General features: G+C 40.0%; 1 protein-coding gene across 1 annotated transcript; it reads right to left on the bottom strand.

Annotated features, from left to right (window-relative positions):
• Positions 1 to 3815: 3815 nt before the first annotated feature.
• On the bottom strand, positions 3816 to 12918 carry MAIP1 (matrix AAA peptidase interacting protein 1). Its single transcript, XM_019746479.3, has 5 exons — positions 12469 to 12918; positions 7552 to 7623; positions 7025 to 7151; positions 5633 to 5780; positions 3816 to 4122 (listed from the first exon to the last, which is right to left on the bottom strand). Exons 1-5 carry the CDS (start codon positions 12916 to 12918, stop codon positions 4044 to 4046), a joined length of 876 nt encoding a protein of 291 aa, XP_019602038.3. The 3' UTR covers positions 3816 to 4043.
• Between the last annotated feature and the right edge of the window lie 132 nt (positions 12919 to 13050).

The raw sequence follows: 13050 nt of genomic DNA, 5'->3' as shown, positions 1-13050 counted from the left end.
ACATTATCCTGATTAGTACACCACACTATCCAGAAAAACCCTTCTGAGGATTAGGGCAATCACAGAGAAACTGAATGATATTATCAATGGTTCCAGCAACCAGAGAAGAGATGTGGGGGAAAGTTCCCTCTGACCCTTTTAACACCAACACCTTCTGTTCATAAAATTTTTTTGGCGAGTAGTTTCCTATTATCTAGCTACAAAAATCTGTGAGTAAACAAAGCAACCCTCCCATTGCTCAGGGACTTCAGACCTTCTCAGGCTCACTGCTGACTCTGGCATTTAGATTCCATACACAATTAGCTCCACCGTGTGGTGTTTAGGATAAAGGACATTTATTATAGGACCATAAAAGCAAGGTCACATATCCAATACCCTATACGCCTTGAGAGGGGGAGTGTACCTGTTAAATCGCATTTAGCTTGCTAGGGCATCAAATCAAAAGCAATGGAAACATGTTCCTGTCACGTGAGTCAGGAAATTCAATAGTAGTGAGGTTCACTCATTTATTCTCTCAGCTAATATTTACAGAGCTCTACTATGTACCAATATTGTTCCAGGTTCAAGACACAAAAAGTCCCTGCCTCCGTTAGAAAGACAGACAATGGAGCAAATCAATATGGTAGGTTATTCTATAATGTCAGATGTGGGAAGTGCTATAAATTGAAATAAATCTTGGTTTTGGGCATAGGGAATATGGGGGAGGGATATTTTAAATAATGTTGACAGAAATAAAGGCGAGGAGTCCACATTTAGCATTCCCAGACTTCCTTTAGATAAATGATCCAAAATCTCAAATATTTATATAAATATGAACATTCTCTTGCAGACATAAAATGTCAAAATATTTCAAAATGCCCAAATCTTGGTTTCTAAACATCATTCCTGTCTTGATTTGTACAGGCTGCTAAAACAAAACACCATAGACGGAGTGGCTTAACCAATAAACATTTATTTCTCACAGTTCTGAAGGCTGGGACGTCCAAGATCAAAGTGCCAGCAGATTTGGTGTCTGTTGAGAGCCCACTTCCTGGTTAGCCATCTTCTCACTGTGTCCTCACATGGTAGAACCTAAGGAAGCTCTCGGGGTTCTTTTTTTATAAGGGCACTAATTCCATTCATGAGGGCTCCACTCTCATGATTTAATCCCACCCAAAGTCCCCACCTCCCATCACATTGGGTGGTAGGATTTCAACATAAGAATTTCGGGGGTGGGACGGACACAGGCATTCAGTGTATAGCAATTGCCCTGAGGAAATCATGACTCCTTGGAGAAGCCACCGATTTTTCAGGTGTGAGGCAGGAAATGGACAAAAGATCCTGGGACATACTGTTATGCAGAAAGTGCAGAAGCACTAAGACTAACAACAGGGTCACGTTAGTCTTGAACCTGTCACAGCAGATTGTAGGGGCTCGCACTGGCTAAACTGGGGGCTAGTTAAGCATCAGGAAGAATGACTATAATTGATACACTGGATAATTAAAAGCCATGTGCTCGGTGTGATATTTAACAAAAAAATAAAGGGAAGGGGGCCCTGTTTTATAGGATGATGTCAGTAGAAGATATAGAATTAGAGAATCATCATTTCGCCAACTATTATGTAACACTGATTCATGCAAGGACCATGTTGTGTATTAATTTTCCTGCTGCTGATGTAACAAATTACTGCAAACTTAGTTGCTTAAAAAAACAGTATGCCTGAAACTTATTTTCAAATGCTTTAGATAAAAACTGTGTGTGTGATATTGTGATTTATACTATGCGTGTGGTCTTTATCCCAGTTTCTGGCATAGAGCTCCTAAACACCTTGGCATTTCCTAAGTGATAAGAGAAATAAAGGTGTCCTGATATTCATAACAAACCTTTTCAACCATACCTGAGTTTATATTGATGAGGTGACTTTTGGAAAGCACCTGAGGACGTGGGGCTAGTTGCCAGAACTAACCATGATTAGAGGGTTGGAATTTTCAGTCCCATTTCCCTGTCTTTGGGGAGGAGAAAGGGGCTGGTGGTTGAATCAACAGCCAACAGCCAATGATTAAATCAACTGCCTTTGTAATGACGCCTCCATAAAAACCCAAAAGGATGAAGTTCAGAGAGCTTCCAGGTTGGTGAACCCTTGCAGCTGTGGAGAGTGGCATGGAAGCTCCACACCCCCTTTCCACAATCCTAGCCCTATGCATCCGTTCCACCTAGCTGTTCCTGAGTTGAATCCTTTTATAATAAATGGGTGATCTAGTAAGTAAAATGTCTGAGTTCTATGAGCTACTTTAGAAAATTAATGAAACCCACGGAGGGGGTCATTGCAACCTCCAATCCATAGCCTGTTGTCAGAGCCCAGGTGACCACCTGGACTTGTGATTGGCATCTGAAGGTAGAGGGATGGGCAGTCTTGTAGGACGGAACCCTTAACCAGTGGAATCTGATGCTATCCCCAGGTAGTGTCAGAATTGAGTTGAATTGCAGGACACCCTGATGGTGTCCCAGAATTGCTTCATGGTTATGGGGAAAGCTCTCCCTCACACACACAATGGAACCTAGTACCAGATGTGTGTGTGTGTGTGTGTGTGTAGAAAAAGGGAGAGATAAAACAATATGGCAAAGGGTCAACCTTTGTTGACTTTAAGGGGAGAGTACATAGTTGTATACTGTGGTAATTTAAATCTGTCGACTAGATTAGGTCACAGAACTCAGATATTTGGTCAAACATTATTCTAGATGTTTCTGTGAAGGTATTTTTTTGAGGACAATAACATTCAAGTCAGTGGACTTTGAATAAAGCAGATTACCCTGGATCATTACCCCAATCAGTTGAGCATCTCAATAGAAAAAGACTTTTCCCCCAGAAGGAATTCTGCTAGCAGACTTGTTTCAAACTATAGCATCAACTCTTCCCTGAGTCTCCAGCCTGCTGACTTATTCTGCAGATTTTGTACATACCAACCTCCACAACCTTGTGAACCAATTCCTTAAGTAAAAATCAGTTGCCCAGTATGCATGGGTCCACTTTTGAATCTATTCTGCCCATTGGTCCTTAACATTTCTTATAAAACAGGTATCCCGGCAACAAATTCTCTCATCTTTTCCCCATCTGAAAAAATCTTCTCACCTTTTCTGGATATTTTTGAATTCTACATCAACAGGTTTCGTTTTTCTTTTTTTCTTTTTCTCTCAGCACTTTAAAAGATGTCATGCCAAGGTTTCTAATTCACATTCTTTGAGGGGAAAAAAAATGCAGTCAGTCTCTGCAATGGAATTTTTTTCTCCAGCTGATTTTACCTTTTTCTTCGGTTTTCAACAATTTGATCATGATGTACCTCAGTGAGGTTTTATGTGTTATCCTGCTTGTTGAATTTCTTGAATATGTGGGTTTACAGTTTTCATCAATGAAGAAAATTTTGGCATTAGTTCTTACATTGTTTTTATCTCCCCTACCTCAACTTCTAGGACACCAAATACTGATATGTTAAGAGACTTGATATTATCCCACACGTGGTTGAGGGGCTATTTTTTTCCTTTGTGCTTTACAAAGCTTCAAGATCTTTGTTCTGCAGTGACCAACCTACTATAATCCCATCCATTCCTCCTTCTCATCTATCCAGTGACTAGAGGTAATCAAATAGCATTAAATTGTAAAAATAAACCCTATATATAATTTGAATTATTGGTATAAATATATTAACCACAAATAAAATATTTAAGGACTATTAATTTAGAAATGTGTTTTAATACCTTCTTTATTTTCTATAAAAGTAGTTTGTGTATATACACATATATATGTAACATTAGAAATGATACTGAATATGACACCAACAACAAGCTATTGTAGTTTCTTTATTTTGACCTCTTTTATAGAAGGTGATAACAATCTGTGGAAAATGCTTTACTGTATCATGCCAATATACTACAAGGAGTATTGCAAAATAATACAAAAGTAATCCACAGACTTGACTAAGTGAAGATCAACTGATCCAAAACTTTTCTTCCTTAGTTTTCACAGCAATTGCTGAAAGTCCAATAAACTTATTTTTTCCAAGAAAGTTTATTCTAATAACTTTGAGTGATCAATCCGTGAAATGGTCCAATCAGGCTTCACTCCTTGTGTAAACTCCCTCTGAAATCTCGAAAAAAATTACAAATAATGTGAATCTTACATTAGTCCAAATACTTCTTAGATAACTATATATTCTGCAAGTGTACATTAGAGGCAGCTTTTAGCAATAAACTAATGGTCGATGGTAAATAAAAATAAACAAAAATTTAATCTACCAATTCAATCACAAAAAATATTCCACAAAATTAGAAGCACACTGTCAAGTAAAATGAGTATTTTAATGGACTGATCTACACTCCATCTGCCAGTCCTTGAGAGAAACTAGGGTATTTTTATGTTGTTAAATACCAGCTATAACATATGCCTAATATGAGGAGAAATAAATTGGACTATGGTGATTAAAACAGCACTTTAGTGGTATTTGGTTTATATACATTAGATCAATCTTGAAAATAACAGTGTTTATAAGCTGCCCATGGTATTCGTAGGGAATATGAGAAGAACCAAAGGTTAGTATTGATTATAGTGTTCTTTAATTATAAATGATGTCTCAAAAGAGATAATTTAGTAGATTTAAATTAAAAAAGTATTTAAATATACAATGAGGTCTCCATTGAACTTGCTGGACTTGTTCACTGCTCCAGATGTTATTAGCACAAAAATACACTACAGTGTCTCTTTTAAATAATTTGCTAACCTTCTACTAGACAGTACCTCCTTAAGGGCAGGAACCCTTCAGTTTTGTATCTGAACCCCTACCAGAGTACTGGGTAAATGGGCGATGGTCAATAAATGTTTAGTGAGTGGATGGATAGTCCATGTGCCAATTATGGCAGATTTTATTTTCCAGCAATGGCCATAACTGTATCTCCCACCCAGTGTGCTCTCCTGCAATGGGAACTTGCTGTTGCCCCATCAAAAGGTGGAGTTTCTCCAGGCCCTTTTAATGGTGCAGGTCCTGTGTCTGCTTTGACCAGTGGACTATGGTGGACATGATGTTGTTCCAATCCTCGGCATAGTCCTCTACCGGTCTAGCATCTTCTGTCTTCTGCTTCTTGAAAGCCAACCAGCATGGAACGAGCCTGAGACGACCACAAGCCCAAGCCATGAAGAGAGGCCTTGGAGAATGAGACATTATGTGGAGAAGCCAAGAGCACGCAGGTGCCGCACGTGTGAGCGAAGCAGCCATTGTGGAAATGAATCCTCCAGCCCTGCCACCCCCGGTGGTGCCAGGTGAAGCAGAGAACACCTCACAGTTGAGCCTTTACAAAATTCCTGAGTAGTACAATAGCGGGCAAAATAAATGAGCTGTTTGAAACTACTGAGTTTTGGAGGGTTTGTAATGCAGTAATAGACAGCTGAAACACCGTTTAATTCCATTCAGAAATATTACCTCCTTCTAATTTCTGAATGTTCCTGCTGCATGGCCAGTATGTCACTATGACTTTGTCTCTTCATAAAGAACTTGAAAAATTTTAATCCTTTTCCCCTAAAGCTCCCTTTAGTTTTCATACCTTCTTCACACTACCTTCCATTTTCTAGTGAAAAGGGAACAATGAAGTGTGATTTAGACTTACTCATAGCTTGCACTAAGAAGTTGTTTCGTTTCCACGTTCTGATCCCCCAACTTAACCTGGAATACACCGGCTCCACTTAAAGTTTCACTGGGGATGTTGGCACTGGTTAGATACCAAAAGCACATCAGGATGTTAACAAACTTCCTTCCTTAGGGAAAAAACACACACACATACACACAAATACAAATCACAATAATCTATCATCCATATATCCAAAATGGAATCAGAAAGTGGCTGTAGTTACAGTTGTTGTAGATCAAACTCTGTGCTTATTCTAGCCTAACAAGATACCTATATTGATACCTTTTTATTTTTAGAAAATTCTTAGGGGTTCTGACATATTGGCCCTCTTTCCATTGCAGTAATAACAGCTACTATTTACTGAGCATGTAGTATTTACTAAGTATACTACATAGATTATTTTCAATTTGTGGCATTTTCTAAAATTATAATGCTATAGGGAAGATTATAACGTATCTGTTGTCAAACCAAAAATGAAGGAGAAAAAACATTCCTTGCTGCTAAGTAATTAACTTAACCCAAACTGCCAGAAAAAAGAAAGACTCCTGTTCTTCCCTAATGCACTTTGCTATGCCTGGTGATTACGACAATGTCCTATATAAAAATCAGGTAGTGACCATGGTGCTAAGATGCAATTTGAAATATTAGGGGAGGAAAAAATATTTTTTAAAAATATGTAAAAGTACCTTTTTAAATGTTTCAAATTAACGTGCATGAACAAAATTTTTAACTATTAAGAGTCCAAATCAGAATTACCTCGAGAAGTGTGTAAGCAAAGTCCAGATTTCCTGTGTGCCTGGCACGTAATACATATGCAAATATTTGTAGCAGGAATAAGTCAATACATTTTCAGGAATGCTATAGGGAAGATGTATGCATCAGATAGCAGATACCACTAAAGTTCCTTTCAACTTTTTAAACTGTCTCCAAATAAACCCAATTTGGGAGTTCTGTAGTTAATCTTACTTTGGAAACAGTCTTTGGCTGATATCATTTCTTTTTATTGTACTCCTTCTATTTAACATACAGCTGGACATTTAAAATGCTCAATTGTTTCCATCAAGTTAGGAAATCTGAAACACAAATATTTTTAATTTGATACATGGGAGCAGCTTGTGCTAAACAGATTGTTTTCATCAACTTACGTGACAATACCCTGTCCTGTGAATTAAAAAGTAGTAGAGAGAAAAGTTCCAGGTGGAAGGCGTAAGACACTATGACCATATCTCAATTCTTGCAGAGCGAGGTCTTTAAAGAATGAACACATTATTTTCTCTGAAGTTCTATGACTATCCACTTGTACCTACAAACCCCCACTATTTCATGATTATCCAGTAGCCTAGCTTTTTTTGATAATGATGGACCATTTACCTTTCTCATCGTAGTAAATGGAGATGTCCCCTGTTGATGTGTACACAATTTCATCTATGTCAGCAGCAAGGGCATTTTTATGGTTGTCAGGTAGTGAAGTGATCTTTTCTTTCAATACATTTAGTACCTATGTTTGGAAAAATAAAAGCGTAATTCAGCTATTGAGCTTTTGAAAGCTTTTCAAAAGCATGGTGAATTCTTCATGGAATGAATTTTTCTAAACCTATTTTTAAATTTGCTACCATATTTACTCATCTTCAAAAGCAACACTGAAAGTAACTAGTTATTCAACTAGATAATTCCTAACAGAACACTCTCTATAAGAACAACTGAAGGACATCCTATTTACTTACTTTTATGCCTCAAGTAGCAAGTCATTCTATGTTTTTATATGACCCAAAGTACTCAAAAGGAATGATGGCACACATACTATTTTCAAGCATAAATAAAGACGGCGTACTATATATCATTCTGTTGCAAGAGTAGAATACATTTATTTTTAAAGGAAAACTAAAAGTATACTTTACCTCTTTAGCCACAAGTTCTTCCAAAAGATCAAATTTACACTGTGACAGCAACTTGGACACATGAGCAAAAGCCTTAAAAAAACAGTGGAGGGAGGGTGGTGATTATTATTTCCAAACACCATGCAAAATACCATGTATGATGCTCAAAGTTAAGGGCTAAGTGTAACAAAGACTATTTTATGATAAAGGCGATCAACAATGTCAAACACTAAGATATCAATGTTAGGCATGACTCCTAGTCAGCTGGCTTTTGTTTTCTCATATGGCCTTCCCACATATATAGTAGTGAGTGAGTGGATTACTAATAACATCCACTCTCAGGACCTGGGAAAAGCTAGTGTGTGGTGTACACACTAGGTTCTCAGTAAAAATCCTCCTCTGTATTTCCTTTTAAAATAATGATGAAGTAATCAACCTGAGTGTTATATGACAACCTCCCTTCCACCCCCCATCATACAGGTAACAGCTGGGAAGCAACAGTCTAGACTATACTGGGAGTCTGGGGATCTGGGTTACAGTCTGAACCTTATTAAGGCAGATAAGGCAGGCTTGGGAAAGTGTCAGAAAAGATCATGAGTTCACAGTCTACTACAGTGGGTTCTTATTTTGAAGTATGAGGTCCCATTTTAAAGTGTGTGTGTGTGTGTGGGGGGAACCAACTGCAATCCTCCACATTCCCAGCAGTGAGAAATGAAACTGTGGATGAGATTTGACCATATTTTCAAGGAGCTTTCAGTCTACTCAAGGAGAGAGGCAAGTAAACTGTCAAGAATTATGACAGGGATAAGAACAGGATGATTTGGGAGAATACAGAAGAGCCACTTAAGTCATTCTAGAATGATCAGAGAGGGCTTCCTAAAGGAAGTAACATCTAAGATGAAATCTGAAGGACTGGCAGGAGAAAAGAAGCACAAGCATGTCAGAGAGATAATACTGAATAATTACTATGGGATGAATTGTGTTCTTCCAAATTCATATGTTGAAGCCTTAACTCCTAATACCTCAGAAGGTGACTGACTTTATTTGGAGACAGGGCCTTTAAAGAGGTGATTAAGTAAATGAGGGTAGGCCCTAATCCAATCTGATTGTTGTCCTTATAAGGGGAAATTGGGACACACAAAGACACACCAGGGGCACGGGCACACATGCAGAGGGAAAAAACCATGTGAGGACACAGCAAGAAGGCAGCTAGCTGTCTGTGGGCAAAGGAGAGAGGCCTCTGTAGAAACCAAACCTGCCAACACCTTGATCTTGGATTTCCAGCCTCCAGAACTGTGAGAAAATAAAACTTCTGTAGTTTAAGCAACTGAGACTGCGGTATTTTGTTACAGCAGCTCTAGCAAACTAGTACAATAATGGAAATGAATTTTGAGAAAATGCACACGTCCAAATGGATTAAAGGACCCTCTGCAAACACTTTAGAGGGCCTCAGGGTTCAGAGACGCCATATGAGAATGTTTTAGTAAGACTCCGTGTATGGAATGTGGGTGATATTTTGGTAAAATGAAACAAAGACCATAACCATCATATTGAAACCCAACCATCAGATTCTAGTTTATGTGGCCAAGGAAGATCACACCTAAGCAAATTATCCTCTAAGGTGGTAATGAACCATTTGGAGGCTGCCCTGATGAGGCTTTGATGCTATAGGAGTATCTAACGTAAAGAGGCTTCTGGGAAATGGCCCTCTTTTTCATAGCAAAAGCTAAAATGTGCAAGCAAGATATACGAAAACTAACAGTATGTGATTTATGTGGTTTGAGGGCAATAACAGGGAAGATATATCTTATGCACGTATCAGTGGTGTGATACTGTGATGTAATAAGAAATACATTATTTGGCCTTCATTCTGGTTCCTGGCACAGAGCTCCTAAAACAAGCCCCTTTCAACCATACCTGAGTTTAGACTAACGAGGTGACTCTTGGAAGATGGGGGCTGGTTGTTTAGAGGGTTGGAGCTTTCAGCCCCACCTCCAGACTTTCACAGAGGAGAGCCGGGCTGGAGATGGAGTTAATCACCTATGGCCAACGATGTAATCAATCATGGCTACATAGTGGAATCTCCGTTGGAAACCCTAAATGAAGGGATTAGGAGAGGTTCCAGGTTGGTGTCAGGTGGAAGTGAGGGCCGAGTGGTATGCCCCTACAGAGATAATGGCAACTCCACACCCCTTCCCACATGCCTTGCCACGTATATCTCTTCCTTTATAATAAACTAGAAGTAGCAAGTAAAGTGCTTTCCTGAGTTCCATGAGGCATTCTAGCAAATTACTGAACCCAAGGACGGGGGATGTGGGAACCCCTGATTTATAGCTGGTTGGTAAAACGTATGGGAGGCCAGGACTAGGGATTGGTGTCTGAAGTGGAGCCAGTCTTGTGGGGCTGAGCCCTTAACCTGTGGGGTCTGCATTAAATCTGGGGAGTTAGTGTTAGAACTGTTATAAGTACCCCAAAAAGGCTTTGAAGACATAGAAGTGCTTAACCTAAAGAGTCTCTGAGGAAATAGCTGCCTTTCTTATAGAAAAGGCCAAAGTGTGCCAGCAAGATACAGGAAAACAAACAGTATATGATTAATGGGGTTTGATGGCAGTGATGGGGAAGATATGTCATATACACATCAGTGGACGGCAGGGTCTGCGGAGTTAATAAAGTCATCTATAGCATTGGATCACCTATTCCCCTGGTTCAGGTGATGAATAAAAGCTTGCGTAGATTGTACTGAACCATGTCAATTTTGGTGACTTTGGAGAACCAAGACTGTAGAACGGGTCACAGGGCGGTGCACCTCAGCACTCACTAGCTGTGCATCCTTGAGCCAACCGTTCTACCTTTCTGGGACTTGGTTATCATCGGCAGAGGAGGATTAGATCAGAATGATAAGCCCTGAGGTGCCCTTTCATTTTCATGTTCTATGATTAACAACAACAAAAAATCGTAATGAACATGATCTAATTGGTAACTTGATGTTCACAACCCAAGATAACATCTTCCTGCTGGGAGATTAGTCTAAGGAGAAAGAGCAAGGGGAGCCCATGAGAGTAGATACTTGTACACTAGCCAATGTTTTTGCACCAGATTATTTCCAAGCCCTCGAATTCTATCCATGCAAAGGAAGGTAGTTTGCATTATGAGATCTAGTATGGAGAAGGTTTTTCAGCTATGTCCTTTTAAATCTTAGGTGTTGAAGAACTGATCTGCTTGATCTGAAAGATATGTTAAGTAACCACTGATGTGAGGGAATCATAAACATTTGCCATGGGTAACCCAACATCCTTTTTGGATATCAGAATAGCTAGACGCACAAGAATTGACTTAGGTGAGGCAAAACAGCATACCAATTAGTTAATGAAGGGGTGGAGATGCTACTGAACAGCAAAAAGGGGGGCTAACATAGCTAACAGCTGGAGGACCTCTAAATCACAGTGACTAAAAAGTGTCTCATGCTCCTCTGTGTTCAAAGGAAACAGGGACTAAAGCCTGATCCTGTCTACAGGAGGGAGATGATTTCCATTCCTTATTAACACATAAATGAACTGGTCCAGTCATATGTGTTATGAAGTAGACAAGCTCACGTCATCAGTGGGTATTGTGAAAACAGTAGGATCACGCCAATTTACCTCTACGTGGACACATATTTTGAACTGACATGAGCAGAGGTGATGATGCTATTAATCAAGTTGCTCTCTGCTTTTTAATTTTTTAATAAACACATAAAGCAGTGAAGCGTTGACTCAGGAAAGCAGGAAGCAGGAGTTAATGATGACACTGATTATAACATTTAATTTATAACACAGGTCACCTAAATAAATATAAATGGCTTTGTTTACAGAAATAATCTGAAATACATTAGGAGTAAACATAGCAATACCAGTATATAATCAAATGTAAAATGACTACACTTGATGGCATAATTTAAAGATACATGGAGGTATGAAGTGGGAAATAAACTATGATTTCTGTTGTTTATCAAAAGTTCTGAAATGTTTGGGAATGACGAACTCTCTAAGAGATTCAAAAGAAAGTTATAGACAGACTTTTATCCTAGAAAAATGCATGTATGCACAAAATCTGCAAATAACCTCAGGACCCAAAGTGACAGACATGTGGCAAGGAGCGAATGATGGCTTTATTAGCTCACAGACCCTGTTCTCCATTGATGTCTATATATGACATGGTATCTTCCCTATTACTGTCATCAAACCACATTAACATTATCAGCCACTTAGAAAGAGGGGCACGACTGTCAGGATCAGGGGTATGAATTACCAAAAGCTGTTTCTCAGTGTGCAGAGTGGTGTGCATTTATCAGTGACCAGGTTGTCTCAGCAAATTCTTTGAAAAGGGAAAAACTGCTCATCTCGACACAATTCTTTAGAAGTATGATGGGGAAGGTTGAGGGTAGGGGGAGGATCAGAAAAGGGAAACAGAGCTCTGGTGGGAAGTTTTGTCTTTCTACCCAAAATGATATTATAGCACTTTAAAACTGTTCTCACTCTTCAAAACAATCTTATCCACTCATTCATTTATTCAACAAACATTTATGGAGCGCCTACTATATGCGAGGCATTGTCTTTTTCATTCTGCAGATAAGCATGTTTAGAAAAGATAAAGCCATATAACTTTTAAGTGGCAGAAATGGGCTTTGAATCCATTTCTGATTCAAATCCTGTTGAGTGCAAAAGGTAATTGGGGGACTTCACCCTGGTGTTTCAATCGAATACTCCTTCTCGGGGACCATGTAAACAGAAGCAGAAGCTTAATTTAAGTCAAGAAGTGGCCCGAGGGTTCTGTGCCAGGGTCACTACCCACGTTTGATAATTTGAGACTCAGTGAGGACACCTCACCGGTAAATACTTTTACGTGTAATAGTTGAAAGCATGAGAGGCGTACAGGTCAACTCCAGCGAAAGAAACAAACCTGCTTCGCTCCCTCTGAGAATTCTGCGATGCTGAACTCCTGGTCGAAATAGGCCCAGATCAGGAAGGCGTAAATTCGAGTCCGAATCCAGTTGATGGGGTTGGACAACCCGAGAATGATCATCTTGGTTTTCTGGCGCTGCTGGGGCTGCTCCTCAGTGCTGTAGCTGCGCCGCGGGCAGGCAGGGAAAGCCGGGAGGGCTGCGGGGAGTCCCGGCGGGCCGAGCAGGGGAAGCCGGAGGCCCTGAGCGGGCAGCGCGGAGGCTGCCGGAGCCCAAGTGAAACGAGGAAATGGGGTCGTTCCCGAGCCATTGTGGCAGCGACAGAAATAGCAAACTCCAGCCAACGGCGGCCTCACCTTGGCTGCATCGGGAATCCGGGGTCGGGCGGCCCCGCCGGGCAACCTCCAAGTGAGCAGGAAACGCGGTAAAGGACTAGCAGCCAGCGCCATTTTCGTGACCTTTCACCGCTGTGCTTGCTTGTACTGTATCGAAAGAAAGTCGGTGGGAAACTACCTCAGCGGGGTTCAGAGAAAGACACTGCAGAGTAAAACTGGCCTGTTGCTGCCACCTCTGGTGAGTAC

Source organism: Rhinolophus sinicus, chromosome 17 (assembly GCF_057876585.1).
Source record: "Rhinolophus sinicus isolate RSI-liver-muscle chromosome 17, RSI-T2T, whole genome shotgun sequence".
Classification (NCBI taxonomy): Eukaryota; Metazoa; Chordata; class Mammalia; order Chiroptera; family Rhinolophidae; genus Rhinolophus; species Rhinolophus sinicus.
Note: the sequence above shows the minus strand (reverse complement) of the source record. Positions and strands in the feature narration are given on the sequence as shown.

Coding starts and splice junctions, on each gene's coding strand:
- MAIP1 (XM_019746479.3), bottom strand. CDS start 12,918: ATGGCGCTGGCTGCTAGTCCTTTACCGCGTTTCCTGCTCACTTGGAGG. Junction 7,152..7,551: donor AAGAACTTGTGGCTAAAGAG/GTAAAGTATACT, acceptor TTCCAAACATAG/GTACTAAATGTATTGAAAGA. Junction 4,123..5,632: donor CTTCTTAGTGCAAGCTATGA/GTAAGTCTAAAT, acceptor ATTTTTTTCGAG/ATTTCAGAGGGAGTTTACAC.